Below are 18,023 nucleotides of genomic sequence, written 5' to 3'. Positions count from 1 at the left end.
TGTTGTGAATTACAATTGTCCTTCAGCTCCTCACACTTTATGTATTTAAGTTTTTAATAACAGTCACAATGTCTTTGAAGGTTGCTTCAATATTTCCAAAACTCCTATAGTATTTAATTGATATAATCATGAACTGTTAAAAGCAGGGTTAAAGTAGGCCTGTTTTGGGGGCTCTATTCTATGACAGTGCATTCCCTTCAGTCAGGAAGGCCCGTCATAGAATAAAGAACACATATATTCACCATCATGATCACTTAAGGCTTTGTTCATTTGTGCTCTCTCAGTCAGTTTACCTGAGCGGTCTGCAGTGAATCCCACATCCGTTTCCCAATGTCCATGCCCATTCGGAATGATGGATGTGACCCAAACCCCATGTACCATGGGAGAGTAGAGGAGTCTAGCATCAAGGCAAATCCCCCTGGGGAACAAGGACTGTGACTGTCCTGAGAGTTCAGTCAGAGGAAGCCATTCATCACTGTCTGGGGCCTTGTGTCCCTGGTGTTTTGTTGATTCCATGAAGGAGGCACTACAGATTCCCAAATGGCACCCTATTCCCTACAGTGCACTACTTTTGACGAGGGTCGATCCCACTGGGCACAGACATCAGTTCAACATCCAGTTTTAATTTACATTTGGTTGAGTTGTCAACTAACGTGAATTCAATGATGTGGAAACAACATTGATTCAACCAGATTTTGCCCAGTGTGTAGGGAATAAGGTGCCATTTGGGATATAGACAGAGTCTGGGTGTGCAGCCATGAGAGGGTAGTGGGGGAGTACAGCATGTGGATGTGGAGGTAACAGACTATTGAATCCCTGCACAAAATGGAGTACTGTATTTATTTAGGTGTTCTTTTCAGTAATGTTCAAATTGGTTGTTGCCGTTTTCCTTTGTTGATTGGTGGAGCTAGATTAGTGTGGTTGACACAGATGGGAATGGTTTAGTTAATCAAAAACAGGCCTTTTTATTTGCATTTCCTTTTATCCCCATCTTGAATTCCCCATTCAGCTCATTTCATTGTGGTTTTGTGTCAGTCTTTCACCAAAACCTTGTGTAAAGTATCGTACATTCAAATGTTAAAGTATGCGCCGTGTCATTTAACAGATGCCCATACTAACTAATTAGAATCAGCACATAGAGGACAGATGAACAGCAGTGTACTGTACATAACATTCATCCCTCCTCAATGGTAAGTAGCCATCATGAGGTGATGGGGATAGAATTTGCACCAGGGTGAGTGATCAAAGTGGGGATGTCTTTGCATGCCTTAATGATGAGGTCATAATGTGTAGACTGGACCGTGAGTCATGGATTCCTAATGGTCCTTTTGGGAGGCTGGGAACCAGATGGGCAGTGTGCTGGAGGAGCTAACCCACACAACATGGCTGAGCAGCTGTTCAAAGTACTTTGTTCAAAGGGTCTGAGCAGGAGTGCTGATATAGGATCAGTTTTGTCTATTGGATATTAATGAATAATATGGACAGGGCCGGATCATAGATCTGCTCTGAGATGCTTCCTCAATATGGCCTAGTCCACCTTTAAAAACACACTGGATGGCAAGGAAAAACACTGACATAATACAATAATGATGGATGACATTTATATTGTGCGTTTCACTAGGTGTCAAAACATGTTAAATTGTAAGGAGCGAACTCAGTCACCTCACCCACAACCAATTTGTAACACTTGACTTACCGGAGTGACGCACAGCAGCCATTTTTGTGTCCGAATGCTTGCCAAGTCTCGCATATCACAGTGAAGAGTTGTCTGAGATGTTGCTAATCCAGTGGAGGGCGATCAGGGTCTACAGAGATACTCACTGTGACTTCATTCAAAACCCAGTGAATATGCCCCAGGGACTTCAGACCCACTTAATGCTTCATGACAAGGTGTTGATAGGATAACATGAGGATGCTTAACACAAACTAATATCCCATATTCCTAATTCAAAATAACATGAAATAACATTACATTGCCATATGTTTGGTAGATTATGATCTAAGAACATAATTGGCAAATAATACAATTGAATTTGAGCCATTGTGTACTATAGCAATGGAGACTGACAACAGTAATGAAGACCAACCACTGCGAGGGTACACTGAACAATCCTTTTCTTTATTCATTTTTTTATTATCATTTCAATATGTCTGTCGGGTTAGTTTTTTTTTTTTAATAGTTTTTATTTTAAATTAAAATTTGACACACTTATAAAAGACAGCATCTGCATAGAGTTGTCATCTTAAAGATCCATGGAGAAAAGGGAGCGAGAGGAGGGGAGATACTGGCACATCACACTAACTAAACAGAACAGCAAACAGCAGTACAAGAGAGGGAGAGAGAGGGACAGATAGTTTTTTACATTACGGTACGCACACATACACACACACACACAAAAAAAACGGGACACAAGTTGCATTTCCAGTCAAAGTTGCAGCAAGCGATCCAACTGTCCTCTTTTTTTCAGTCTCTCTCAGTATCATTTTCTTGTTTCACTTCGATCTCTCCCACCCTGACAACCCCCTCTAACTGACTTTCACTGAACAAGATGGAGTTGTTCTCTTCTGCCTGTGTTGTTACACATTTCAAATCACTTCCACCAACTGTGGCTTTCAATCTGCAACCAAAACTGTGTTGTGGTCGACCGAGGTCTGAAATAATTTTGTCTCACTTCTGCATGTTAGAGAAAGCCCTTTTTCTTTTGTATTGCACATAAAAGTGGATTTCTGTATTGTCACAGGCCAATCTTTCAGTATGAGACACAATTTTCCCTTTGAGGATCAGACCTCCTTGGGTTGCCTCACAATTGGGACAAATCCTCTCAAACTCCTAAGAAGGTGATTCAGTTGTTCGCATCTGACGCGCTAAGATATCAATACAAAAGAGGACAAAACTCAACGCAGAGCCTAACTCATTTCAAAAATTCTTCTTACAATTTTGACAATGGAAATCATTTTCTCTCCTATGCACACGAATATAGGAGAGTTGCAACACTTGCCAGACATTAAAGATCACACAAATTAGTACTTAATGACTCTAAATGTCATGACCACTACATAATGGCAGGTTCAATTAAGAGAAGGACTTCTTTTTTCACCACAGTATACTTTCCACAGCGATGAGAGACCCTGGGCCCATGAGAAGAAGCCCAAAGCCAAGTGACAAGGTTGACATTGTCATTATACAAGACAATACCAATCATAATGACAGGGCTCTTTTTGGCTGACTTCCAGCTAATAATTGGAGACAAAGAAAGTGTTTGAGTTCATATTTGGCCTGGAAGCAGGAAACTGAGACAACATGGCAATATGTACATTGCCACTCCCTTCTTACTAGGGATGGAGGGAAGCACTATTCATCAGAGACGGATACCTCTGAATGAAATCAAACTGGTTGGTTTTTGACTGATATGGTTGGTCACACAAATGATTCTTTCTTTTGTCCAAACACTCTCCAAACACGCATTAAAACTGAAAGAACATATATGTACAGACGGTCAGTCCAAAGAGGGGGGACAGTGGGGATAGGGCAGAGATCGAACCACTTCACAACTTTGACAGGAACAAGTTTCTCAGTAGTTTTATACATGGACATGCAAGTCATTTTTTCTCTCTTTGAAGTATTTACAATAATTACAAGACACAAAGATCCAGTTCAGTTTAACAAAATTGCGAGCATTCAATATTACTACTATTATTTTTGTTAACATAACTCCTTTATTTCTTTAAATCATTGCTATAATATAATCACTCACTTTTTGAGTTTAGCATTTGATCATTTTGCCATCTCCCTCAGTTTGCAAATGTTACTGCACTTTCTTTTCATTATAATAATATATGTAATATCTATTCAGTTTTCTGTTAACCTACTGTTATGACCATTCAGATAATAATCAACTTTCTGAAGTCACAATTTCGGGGGCATCATTCCTACACTGCCAACCCCACTCCCAATTAGAACACTGATACAAAGGAATACTGTTGTGAGATATGGTGAGTATGTTCCAGAATAGGACCATAAAGCAAAGAAAACAACAAACGCTTTCATTGTGGCAAATAACAGTAGCACATTAGTAAACCACAATAGAAAGTAGCATCTCCGAAGAGGATTTAGTTGGTTGAGCAACCTCTTCTGTGAAAGCAGTTTGAATATTGACATAACGGTGAGGATAAAGCCAGTGGCCATTGCATAGGGCCTTGAATTTCTTGTGGCTACAACAAGCAAATATGTAAGGGTGCCCATATATAGCCAGGGAAACCCCAAATATGAACCATGATAATATAAAACAGGTAATTCATTTTGAAAGATCGAACTGGTTATATTTGCAGTTCAAGACCATATTCAAACCCTTTCCAGAAGAGGTTTTCCTTTCCATTGGCTGCACTGATAAGGCTTTGCACTGACAGAAGCTAGATGGCAAGGTCATTACCGTCATTTATTCTCCACTCATTTACAGAATGCTTTCTCTATGCTCACTACGTTTGGAGGTCATTCCGATGTTCCGCACACCCGATACATCTTTTAAGTTCAAAACAATACAGGAATAAAAACAGAATACTTTGGTTCATCCAGGTCAGTGCCCTTATATTCACCAAAGTTGATCTGGGTACACTCAGCTCAGGTGTGTTGCCAGCACAGAGAAAGCAAAGCAAGTGAGTGTTGAATTGGGTGTTAAAGAGGCCATAACAAAAAACATGTATATATTGTGTGCATAAAGACAGGTGTATAGACGACACAGAAGTTTGGATAGGGATATGTGTCTCACCAAATAATAATCGTCACTGTTGTCTCCTTTGGACCCACGTGTAAGAGGACTCCTTGTACATCACATGACTATGCATCTCTTCTCACTATTACAACCACAAAGACTACAAACTACAAATGATTAAAGGACAATTTGTGAAGTCTTTTCAACAAGTCAACTCAGAAGTTTGAATCAATTAGCTGACAGAACAACATACAATGATTTGAAGGGGGGGGGAGATAATCTGGATGATAACTCTAGATTACTCTTATTATATTATAAGCATTTTTTTGTAAACTTGACTTTCTTTGTGCTCTTTGATCAGGTGACTGAGAACACGTGGGGCAAAATGCTTTGGTTTGAATTTGGTTACATATTAAAATAGTGTATTTTTTGTTGTTGTTCTGTTTTCAACATAAAACTGGAACTCAACAGCTACAACCCATGGACCTGCTAAACCCGAACAGCCCTTATGCCTAGTCGCGTGCTCAGAGTGTGATGCAACTGGCCTGCGTCGATCGCAGACGTACACACACATACTGTACACAAACAAACGTTCATGCTCACACACAAACACACACACGCACCATCTTTTTGTTGTTGCCAGGGACGAGGGGCATGCACACAAGGCCTAGGAGCTCACAAGTTGCAGTCGCAGCTTAAAGACTCACGATTAACGTTTCCTCACAAAGGACGCATACGCCACCATAGAAGCACACGAAGCAAAGTGGGATAGATGCCATGGGAGAGAAAGAGGGCTACAGGATGGAATGTATCAGAATTACTACTCGGGGTTCTGCCATGGTGGGGGAAAACCGCACACTACAGTACTCTGCAGGAAGGGAGGGACGACATTTTGCACCAAACAGTACCCAGAGGTTTACAAACACTCGTACATACGTAGATCACCCCCCTGGACGTACCACTGTCAATATGGTGTCTCTGTAGACTTGCGATAAAACAGACACCAGCAGCGATATAACTACAACCCCTCACCCCGTCCCCAGTGAGTAACTATAAATAATCGATCGATAAATAAACCGTGAACGTGATAGACAGTGTTTTCTTAAGAGTGTAAAGTGCGCACATGATTGAGAGCAGAAATTACCATGCAAACTCACAAAGCCGAAAGTTGCATGCCTTAATAAGAATAAGGGCTCCCTAGCCATATTCCTTTTAAAAAAACAACAACGACATCAATATAACCCCATTTTAACTGTACATGTAAGTGGTTGGACACAATTAAATACACAGAAGCTTTAAAAAGAACATGCTGGCCAGTGCTGGAATGACTTGAGGACTACAGTCAGATTCCCTCCTGGATCTGTGGCTGGAGATGTTGGTCGAACGAACCTACATTTCCCGTTCGCCATTCCTCTGCCCTCAATGTCTCTTGCTGCAGCAAGACATTCTTGCCATGGAAAGATACAAATTGGACTTCAGAGGCTCACCAAAGTAATATTAGAGCCTTTAAGTCATGGTGGGACTGAAATATCACGTCTCGTGGTGATCGAGATTGTACAGAACTCAAAAGTGGTTACCGGTATGCACGTAGAAAACAGTGACATGGGTTAGTCCTGAAGTTAAATCATGTTTAAATAGAGGCCCTTTTTTGTTGTTTCTTGCTCACTGTGTTCCAAGGTGTGAGTGCCAATCTCCCAAAGTTATGTGGTTGTTCATGAAAAAAGTCAGCAATGCAAACTCCCATTCTGAAAGGACAGCCCGCTATCAAAGGCCACTGTTTCACACTCAGAACCAAAGAGCCTTTTGCATGGATATGTGAAATGACTGAACATTTCATTTAAGGTTTCAGCTTCCTATTTATTGCAAGTATTGTCCTTATGATGAAATGGCAGGCTTTAGCACAAAGCATCAGCTAACTACTACTTAGCACTGGAAAGGGCCATGATTTGGTTGGCCACCGAGCTGAAAGTGGAACATAACTTGAATGTAGTTACTATAGTTTAAAGTTTGGACAACAACAGAGACAGTTCAATGACAGACAGTCAGTCAGGGATGACCATCATTGGGCCACTTGACTTAGAAATTCACCAAGAAACCGATGACTTAGAAAATAATGTTCCTTGCTGATGACAATGACAGGGGAATGACCATTTAACTGTGAAGGGTGGGTGGGTGTGTATTGATTTTGTAGCCGCCAATAGGTAAGATGAATTAGGTATGCTAATTCCTATCCAATGTCCTGTGAGATGTGCATTAATGGACAATTCAGTGTCCAAAGGTTAAACTAACGTGATTCTCTGTGTTGGGGCACTCATGGAGTAAACTCATGCGCCTTTGGTTTTACACTGAACAGAGTCACTTTTGGCACTTGGAAATGTTGAATTTAGCTACATTTCCATCTTAAAATCCAAGTTCAGAAAACTGAGAGCTGTCTCCTCCCTTTGAATTTACAATATTAAGGACATTTTCAACACAAAATGAGTATTTTCCCGAAAACATTTGACAACATTGTTTTTTTCCTTACAATTATTACAATTATACAGTCAAAGTATCAATTACAAGAAAACACAGTTTCATCTTGCGGGGACTAGCATAGTCTGTTTGGGCACTTGAAATTAAGAAAATCTTATCCAGAACGTAGTACAGTCGCAACTAGGGTTAAGTGCCATGCTCAAGAGCACATAAACAGATTATTCACCTAGTCAGCTCAGGTATTCAAACCAGCAACCTTTCAGTTACTGTCCCAACGCTCTTAACCTCTAGGCTACAACTTATATCCTATGAAGTTCCTACATATAGGAAGCTAACGTCAAAGGATAATTGGGTTCATCTTTAAATTGACTATATTCAAATCAAATCAATACACCAGCAATAAAGTTATTGCTTTCTCAACATCTATTGATCGTAGAGTATATTCTACATTCTGATTAGGTCCATGTCCAATCTAGATCACAGGGGGTAAGGCCTTGTCATATGAACTAAACTGGGACACTACTCCATGAAGGTGACCCCAAACAGTCAGAACGCTTTAGTTCATCTAGTCGGGGCCAACACCGTCAACGCAAGCCAGGGAATTGGGACTTTGAGGGCAAGAGGCTCGTGAGTCATGATTTTGATTCAGTTATTCCCGCAATTGGATTTTAATCTGCGACATTACAGTGCTGGCTTCAACAGAGTCACCATGACATCCGTATCATGTTGCCATGCATATTTCCTTGGCAAGGTAGAGCTGTCTCCTTCAGATAAATGTAGCAGCATTCATATTTGTTCGTGGGCCTGAATTCAAATGGCATTAGTTTGTAGAATGTGCAATCGTAGAGCCCAGTATTCTCTCCTGACCTTGCCATTCTGAACTGGTAATAGGTCAGCACCATCAATGGAAATTAAGAGGGAAACGCCCATCTTCGTGAAATAGCACCCAAACAACTCAAGCGGAGGGTTGAATAGGTTCCCTAAAAACTCAACATGACCGACCGATTGATCAATTATTAATACCTAACATGTTTTATGAATAGATTCTATAGTTGCGTGTTTTTTAAGATTATATCTCTGCTTAGTAAAAATACAATTTCACAAGAGGGGCACACAAACGTGTTCCATTCACAGTACCCATTTGCTTATATGTTTTGTATCTTTGAAAATAAAATAAAGCAAAACGGCAAAATGCAAAATATAGCTAAAGATCCATAAAGGAAATATGAGGCCAGACTATTTGTCACAGGACACGTCACACACTACACGACCACAGTAGAACTAACCACTTCCAAAGTAAGACATGACACTCTGCACCAGGGCTTGCCAGCATTTCAAGTTTTGAGATTCCGTTGTTCAATTTTCATCTTTACTTTTTAATATGTTCCTAATCTGTAGAACAGGCATGACGGCTATAGGTCTCTCTTTCTTTCACCTCCCTCTATTCCTTCCCTCTCTGGTGTATCTTGCAACCTTTTATAATATCATTTTTTTCTCTCTGTCTGTTCTCTCTTAACATCCTTGGGAAAACTCGAGCTGGTCGGCTTTCTTTGTCAAAACTGCATAGTTCGACCGTCGGTTTACCTCACCCCTCCCGTCTCACCTCTCTAATCTCTCTCTGAATTTGGTTTCTGCCGCAGGCATATGGAATTAGCTGAAGGCCCAGAGACGTTCCTCTCTCCAAGCTCCTACTGTATGGATAAGAGCAGAGAAGGGCCTTGATGGAGCACCTGCAAACTGTCAGTTGTTTTTCAAACCTGCTACTGCAGTGCCACGCCCTAAAGTACACGCCTCCATCTGTCTGTCAGCCAGGGCCTTTCATCTGCCGTAGTAACAGCTCCATGGGTGTAAGCTCTTGTCCCTATTGGTCGAAGTAAAGACATTGTTGCCTATCTAGGAGATTTGATCAGCCTATTGCCGGGTTACTCAAGTTGACTACACTAATTTGTCTGGCTGATTAACGTGATTGACAGGAATAATCAACCCATGAGAAGTCTCTAAAAGACACTGTTCAAGCAAAACCAAAGTCAGTCTCTCCCAACGAAACGGGATTATTGTATCTATGAAATAAACTACACCGATCCTCCTAATCCTTCTCCAGTTTTGTGCATTATGTTCTAAAATCGCATCCAAGTGAACTACCTTTGCTGGAACAACACACAATTTAGCAGTCATTGGCACTGTCCTGGAGCCCCCCCCCCAAAAAAAAACAAATGTTAAAAAACAAATGTTTTACGTCATATTTCTTTCCAGGTAGCTAACCCATGTGCTGTTTCTTATGTTCAATACATTTACATGTACATTGCAAATTGTTTGTTTATTTGTACCCTCTTTTTTTGTATATGTTATGTATTTAGTCAGCTATAATGTCGGTTTTGTTTTTTTGTCTTTGTTTTTTCAACCCCACCCCTTTTAGAACATTTTCCTTATCTGATATTGTATATGATATTTTTCTCTCTGTGTGTTTTTTTCTTTCTCTTGTGGCCGCCTTTCGTCGTTGTCGTCATTAAAAGCCCAGGTATCCGCCGATAGTGGATGCCAAGACGACTCCCAAAATAGTACAGCAGACGATGATCATGAGCTTCTTCTGCATGGGGGGGGACGACAAGGCGGTGATGGTGTTAGCAAGACACAGGGAGACACACTTGTGATTGTATACATGCTACGGGACAGTTTTACGGTAAGGTACAATATCATTTATCTATACAACACATTAGTGTGTACATTGTCTGTGGAGGTTGGTCGCTTGGTAATCACTGAGGTACTGTGTGAGTGAGGGTGGAATGCGCTGTACATGAAGCGGTGGCGGATATTATTATTATTCGATGTGTGTGTGTGTGTGAGTGTGTGTGTACTCTTTAATAATATAGTATGAGGGGGTGGTGGGCATGAACCTTTTGTGATATGATTGACTGTAGGAGGATGCTGTGCCTCTTTTAGTATGTGTGTGTGTGTTTATATGATGTCATACGTATAGTATGTATATTACAATGTACAGTATGTATACATCCTCATGAGAGTATGGGATGTGGGTTACAGCAACGTAACAGTGATAAAACATGTGGCTGTATTTATGCGTATACACAATATATGCGTTAGCCATGTTATACGGAGAGCCTGTGACTTACCTTGCGAGCCTGGCTCTGGTATTTGACAGCCTTCTTGGTGTCAGACACCGCCCGCTCCACAAAGTCCACGGAGTGTTCCACGTTGTACTCAATTCTGTCAATCATCTCTCCCTGTAAACAGCAAAAAGCACCGTCATCAAAATGCAAGCGGACTGAGGAGAATACCTATTACCACTTGAAGTTAGCCTCAACCACGTTGTGCGCATATGTTTCCGCCCCATGTTTTTTTAAGGCTCATGTGTGGTATCGTATTTCTGTTCTTTCGAATCCAAAACAAAGCTTCTAGCACAAATATACGTTTTCTATTCATTTTTATTCCAGTTACAAAGTACTGTAAGTGATATTGATAAAGCCAATTCTCATCTACATGTTGTCTTCCGTCTAACGATGGATTTTTAATATTGTGTGCTGCATAATGTTGCCAAAGGAAACAACGGTATTGATACATAAATGAGATGAGCGTAGCTAAGTACCTATGTTTATTCATCATACACAATTGCATATTGTCCATGAGGAAAAGCCCCCAGAGAAAGAGAAGAATTGTCACTCAAAAGCATTTTTCCTCCCTATTGTAGTTTGGATGAAATAATCCAACTCACCAACGGTTTATAGTGCATGAGCTAAACTTAGAAACCATATTTCCCTGTTACCCAGAAGCAATTTTCTAATTTAGGTCGTCCAGATGATATTCATAGGCTCTTAGTGGAAGTCAACGGTCATTTCTTCACAGTGAGAATCGAAATTGGCAGCATACTATTCTCATATTGTATCTCACATATAGAGATTCTATGTAATATTAACAAATGTTCTGTAAATATGACAATATTTGAAAATGTAACTTAATTAAGTTGTCATAATTTTGGGAATAAACTGTAGTATGTTACTAACACATTTAAGACAAAAAATCTAGAATATCATCCAGTATTCATGTGAGGTATTCTGTCTTTGCTATACCATTTCAACTTAAGTGCAACCACTGCGTACAGCCACAACCCTGAACATACTGTAAGAACCCATTCATTAAGATAACTGAACACTAGCAGCAGAGAGCTGGCTACACTGATGAAACCAGGATGTAAAAACGCTACAGTTGTAGCCAGGGCTTATCTGAATGGCTACACAGCATTGCCTATTGGTGTGGAACTAGTTTAGGCAACAGTGTGTTTACTCACAGTCTCCATCTAAATATAGAATAATAACATGCAACACTTCTCTAGTCTCAAAGCACAATTACTCAAATATGCCTGTGAACCCACACGCCTGAGGCTAAATGTCATATGTTCAACTCTCAGCTCCAAATATCTGCCCCGTTCTCAGTCAATCGTGGCAAAAACCAAATCACAGTTGGACGAATTTCATTATGAAAGATGTAAGGCTCAGTTTGAAGATACATAGATGCCCCAATGTTTTCATTTTAACATCACAAAATGACTCTGATACCATTGGTGCAGAATTCAACCACACCCTTGATATTGGTGTGAGTTAGGCCGATTCAAATCTATTCTGTGCTCAACATAAGGCTAATGGCATAAAACTGGGCTTTTATTCATTCATTCATCTTTTAAAGACATTTCAAATAAAAACAAAACTTTACCTGGCTCTCGACCAGCATGGCCATGTCCACAAACATGTCGTGCAGCTCGCGGATGCTGTTCTCCAGCTTGATGATCTCGGTGTGTCGGGTCTCAATCTCATTCAGGGCCTGCTTGTCTATCTGAGAGTCCATCTTGATCTAAGGACCCAAAACAGAGGGTTGAGAAGGAGACCGAGGATGAGGAGAGAAGAGGATTCGAATGTGTTCTTTTGCCACCTGTAATAATCAACATTCTTCTTCTGTTAAAATTCATATGAGGACTAATACTAGTCAACATAGCAGTAGTTTATTGAATGCAAACGTGACAGGTGTAGCGAGTTAGCTATGACTAGCAACACAGGTTATTAGTGTCTGTGGTCCCCAGGCCTTCACTGTGGATATATGTCTGCCATGGGGAATGGCCAGGCTCAGGTGTTGTACTCACATCATCGGTGAAAATGGCAAGCTTGCCACTCTCCAGCATATCCTCCAGCTCCTCGTTGGTGGTTGTTCTCCCAGCTGCCGAGCACACACAGTCACACGACACACGCACACACACACAATGAAATATATTGCCAACAAATTATCATAATGCTTTGCCTGATGCACTTACAGTTTAGTTATTTAAATCAACACATTTCCACCGTTTTAGTGCCAATTTGAGGCACAGCACAGATTCTGGGCAGTAATTAAAAAAGAGCATGTATCTCTAACCAGATGTCTAGAATAATCTAGATCAATTTAAAGCTCTAAGGTATCCGAAAAATATTATTCAAAATGAAATAATATGAAAGAAAATACAGCTTTTAAATAAAATGTGCGAGCTGAATTACAATGAAGTTATCACTGTACTATAAGGAAGGTCTTCTGTTTTTGCAATCTGCATGACTATACAACTTATCATTGGCTAATATGTGGTCATATGTGGCCATTCAAATCTCTTGTCTACTTAGTATCGTCTCAATAAACTTCAAATGCATCTATTCTGTTAAATCTGTCCCAGTCTTTGAAAAATACTGTGTCTAGGCATAATAGTAGATGATGTCTGGATCTCAGATGTCACTATGGCTGTGAGTTGTGTATGAAACGCTTGCCAGTGTCTGTATCTGTGTACTTCAGTATTAAAAGGATACTCACTGTCTGTGATTTCCAGTCTGTCTCATATGCAGGTCAGTGGGGCTGCCTTGAAAATATCCTTACGTCTGCAAAGCCCATTTTTGTGTCTGCACTGTTGGGTACCAGTGTATATTTAGTAAGAACTCTGGCTATTTCTTGTGTAAGATACTAATGTACCTCCTTGTCAGTCGGTGTTACCCTGTCTGCTGTCAGCATGTGTGTGTATGGCATTAGTCTTGTTGATTTATTACCAATCACAAAATCAATCAACCAATCAATTGTGTTGTATTTGTGCAGCCATTTTAACAAAGTAATTGACAAAGAATGCTAAACAAAATCTAGGCCTAATCCACCCTAAAAGAGAGAATCTAGGTTGATAATGTCAATATACTGTAATGTCTGTGTATGGTTTTATTCACTATGAACTGTACTTGTATAGTATCTCCATACATAGATACTATATAGAGCAGGATTCCCCAACTGGCGGCCCACGGACCGAATTTGGCCCGCGGGTGGAATCATTTGTCCCCCCAATTTTTCTGCCCCCCTCCCCGCCCCCACAAAAAGTTTACATAAAAAATAAATAATTGTTGGATATAAAAGATATTCCCAAATATTTGGATATTCCCAAATATTCCCACGCATAATAGAGAGACACGTGATTGTATACAAGTGTAAGCAAGGCTTGAAATTATAATGTTTTAGTCAAACATTATATCGGTTTGGGCTTCATGAGATTAATCTGCAGTCCACAAATGATTTGTAATTATGTTCCGGCTCCCCGACCATCCGCTCAACAGAAAATCGGCCCGTAGCTGAATCTCGTTGATGATCCCTGATGTAGAGTATAGTATCTAATGTCAGGGGTGTATTAACTGTGCCCTATGAGGATGGTGGGCTACAGATACTCACTGATCTCCAGCTGTCTCTGGATACGGTCCTTGCAGCGGTCCCTGTATTTGGACTGCGTGGTGTTGTACTCGGTCATCACCTCTACAAACTTGCGTGACAGCGTCGAGTGCTAAAAGGTCAGACACAGGGAGATCAGATGAGAGGGGGGGTTAGGGAGTGGCCACTGGAGCAAAGAAAATCACAAATAAGGTAAATCAACACCATCTGATACTGTGATGATGCCTAATTGGCCATTTGCAGTGCACATCAATCATACCCTTGATGAAAATGGCAGAAACGCCTTCATATGTATGCACACATGCACCTCCATTCAAATAATGGCTGCTGCGTTAGAGATTTTGCTGATGCTGCAAAGTCAATGACAGTGGCAGTTGAACGTTCCGACCACCAGAGGGGATCATTGAGTATCACTGAGCCTTGTGCATTGAATTACTGCTGAAAATAATACAGGCAGGGGTCAAAGCAAGGATGGCTCAATACTGTGTGCTGGAGGGAAGGCCTGAGATTCAGCCTAGCAGTGTCTCCTTCTCCGCTTGCCTGAATAACCCACTAACAATGCAAGGCAGAGAATAAGGGCGAGGTACACTCTTAGAAAAAAAGGTGCTATCTAGAACCTAAAAGGGTTATTTCGGCTGTCCCCACAGTAGAACTCTCTGAAGAACCCTTTTTGGTTCCAGGTAGAACCCTTTACACAGATGGTTCTACAAGGTACCCAAAATAGTTCTACCTGGAACAAAAAAGGGTTCTACCTCAAACCAAAAAGGGCTATCCTAATGGGACAGCCGAAGAACCCTTTCGGAACCCGTTTTGTCTAAGTGTAGCTATGGTGAGGATGGAAGAGAGGCTGGATTAGTGGCAGTGAGTCAGAGGATCAGGTGGTTGAGAGAGTCAAGAGCCTACAATGACAGATGTCCTTTCTGGCCACCTCTGAAGAACATTGGTTCACAGTGAGATGATCTGAATTTCAAATGAATAAACATTTGGGTGGTTTAAAGGAAAGTGGTGTTGTTTTGAAAAAGGCACAATTCAGTGCACAGCTTGATTGAATGTTTAGGTGGGTAATACTGAGTATCTAGAGTTGTTCATGTGATTTGATATGGCAAATGTCACCTTTGCCATTGTACTTGTATTGGTACACTGTGGGTTCTGAAATGATTGACACCCCTTGATAATAATTCAAATACTGAACTATATTAGATGCTCAAAAATAGGGGGAATGATATTATTTTATACTAATACAATTGCTCAGAGAAAGAGATGATTTTGTTTAACAAGTAACAGTATTGTTTCTCAAAAAGGTAGGGGTCAAAATTATTGACACCCCTAAAGATTCTTATAAATATAGTAGTCAAACGTGTAGTATATGGTCCCATATTCCTAGCGCGCAACGACTACATTATGGATAATCCCGAATGAATCGTGGATAATGATGTCACAGAGGGTCAAAAATCCTACTCCTCTGTTATTGGTAACGGTGAGATGTCTTAGGGGTATGATTTTTGACCCTCTTGTGACTTTCTCACTCATCGCTATTCCCAATTCATTCAGGATTATCCATAATCATGGTAGCATCCACATTAATGAAGAAGTGTTTAGAAACATACTCTATTCTTATTTATTTAAAAAAGTGACTCCAAAATGACACAATACATTATTTACCATTAATTTCTATTGGGCACAAAATGATCTGAAACACAACCAAAAGGAACTTCAAATGCATCCAACAAGTTTGTAGAGTCACAAGTTTGATGTAGTTATTGCGTGCTAGGAATATTGGACCAAATACTAAACTTTTGACTACTTTATTTATAAGAATCTTTAGGGGGTGTCAATAATTTTAACCCTTACCTTTTAGAGCAATTGTATTAGTATAAAATAACATATTTTCCAAATGTTTCGAACACACAGTATAGCTTAGTATTTGAATAATTTATTTTATACAGTTATTATTGCTCATCTTTATCAAGGGTGTCAATAATTTCAGACCCCACTGTATGTGAATAATGTTGGCAGTGTCGCTGTGTCGCTCCTTTTTATACCTCCTCCTTTTCATACTGCAGGGTAGTGGTGCGGCTTATTCAAAGGTCTCATAGCCCGTTCCTGCAGTCAAATGACTAGTGGTCTCCTGGGTGAAATGCTAATACTATTTTTCATTAATTCATCATTCCTAAACATGTCTTTTTTTTAACCTGCTGAAAATCTGGTGTTTCTATGTCAAATGGTTTTGTTGTAGTTCCGCCTTCTGTGATGTACACTGAACAAAAATATAAACGCAACATGCAAAGTGTTGGTCTCATGTTTCATGAGCTGAAATAAAAGATCCTAGAAATGTTCGATATGCACAAAAAGTGTATTTCTCTAACATGCTTGTTTACACCCCTGTTAGTGAGCATTGTTGCGTTTGTCAAGATAATCCATCCACCTGACAGGTGTGACATATCAAGAAGCTGATTAAACAGCATGATCATTACACAGGTGCACCTTGTGCAGGGGACAATAAAAGACCACTCTAAAATGTGCACTTTTGTCACACAACACAATGCCACAGATGTCTCAAGTTTGGAGGGAGCGTGCAATTGTCATGATGACTGCAGGAATGTCCACCAGAGCTGTTGCTAGAGAATTCAATGTTCATTGCTCTACCACGTTGTTTTAGAGAATTGGGCAGTATGTCTAACAGGTCTCAACTGCAGACCACGTGTAATCACGCCAGCCCAGGGCCTCCACATTGGGGTCCTACACAAGTCGGAGCGTCTGAGGGGAGTGGCACCGGTACTGAGGAGTATTTCTGTCTGTGATAAAGCCCTTTTGTGGGGAAAAACTCATTCTGATTGGCTGGGCCTGGCTCCCCATTGGGTGGGCCTGGCTCCCAAGCGGGTGGCCCCTGCCCAGTCATGTGAAATCCATAGATTAGGGCCTAATGAATTTATTTCAAATGACAGATTTCCTTATATGAACTGTAACTCAGCAAAATCTTTGAAATTGTTGCATGTTGCGTTTATATTTTTGTTCAGTATATAAAATGTGTAATATTGGGGTGTAAACTCAAAATTGAATACATTTCAACTCTATATCTAACATGGCACAGGTGTCTTCTTTTTTAAAGCCCATAACATGTGTGTGTGAGGTGTATAATTTGATTTCAAAGTAGATTTGTTTAAACTACCAAGAAACACTCTGTGACCCTGATTTAGCCCACCGCGGTAAAAGGTAAAAAGGACTCTCCCTCCTACCACAATTGATAACTGTTTGTCATTGAGCAGTCAGACAATCTTTCACAATTCCATTCAGAGAATGTGGTGCCATCATAATTTCACTTCATATTCAAAGAACATACCTTTGGTTTTTGTGTTACTCTAAACAAAGACTTTTAAATGTGTTTTTATGTGAAAGATAATTAGTCCTCATGCAGACGTCATAACCTAATGAATCATAATTTGAGAATGAAGCTTCATTCACCATCACCGGTTAATTTGAGAACAGGTTACAACTCAAGGGGGAGGACCTACCCCAAGCCAGCGGAACATTTATCCTAATCTTTAATCATTCGTTCTTTTAGCACATTTCGACTCTGAAACACTTGATATATGCCAAGTTGTTTAATCTTAAAAGTACATTTGAATATATCTTTCATAGGGCCTTTCTTATGTGCTATATAATCACTTAGTTCATCAGTCATTGAAATGACATGATCAATTTAACACCTTTTCTATCATGTCAAAAGATAAATGGATGTCAATGAGCGTTTACATTCAGTGGTGCATGACAGTCCATGCTCATGAAGGCCTTTGGAATTCCCGCTTCATAGAGGTATCCCTTAAGTCTCCTACTATATGAAGATTTATACTCTAGGCCTAAGTAGTGGTGTTATGGGTAGGCATCAGGCCACATGGTACAATAACAATAAGGCTTTAAATCCAGACCTGTATTCAAATAGTATTTTTTTTTCGTTTCTTTTTCAAAGCCAGGTCTGCAAAAGTGTAGTTGGTGTAACAGTAAAACTTCCGTCCCTCTCCTCGCCCCAACCTGGGCTTGAACCAGGGACCCTCTGCACACATCAACAACTGACACCCACGAAGCATCGTTACCATCGCGCCACAAAAGCCACGGCCG

General features: G+C 40.3%; 1 protein-coding gene across 1 annotated transcript in view; it reads right to left on the bottom strand.

Moving 5' to 3' along the window:
• Positions 1-2,098: 2,098 nt before the first annotated feature.
• LOC106600813 (syntaxin-1B) overlaps positions 2,099-18,023 on the bottom strand; it is a 61,561-nt gene continuing 45,636 nt past the window's right edge. The window contains exons 6-10 of the mRNA XM_014192509.2: positions 13,911-14,019; positions 12,328-12,401; positions 11,904-12,041; positions 10,310-10,420; positions 2,099-9,768 (exon numbers count right to left, since the gene is read on the bottom strand). Of these exons, the coding sequence (XP_014047984.1) occupies positions 9,688-9,768; positions 10,310-10,420; positions 11,904-12,041; positions 12,328-12,401; positions 13,911-14,019 (513 nt within the window). The 3' untranslated portion in view covers positions 2,099-9,687. The remainder of the gene's footprint in view (positions 9,769-10,309; positions 10,421-11,903; positions 12,042-12,327; positions 12,402-13,910; positions 14,020-18,023) is intronic.

Source organism: Salmo salar, chromosome ssa03, assembly GCF_905237065.1.
Source record: "Salmo salar chromosome ssa03, Ssal_v3.1, whole genome shotgun sequence".
Classification (NCBI taxonomy): domain Eukaryota; kingdom Metazoa; phylum Chordata; class Actinopteri; order Salmoniformes; family Salmonidae; genus Salmo; species Salmo salar.
Note: the sequence above shows the minus strand (reverse complement) of the source record. Positions and strands in the feature narration are given on the sequence as shown.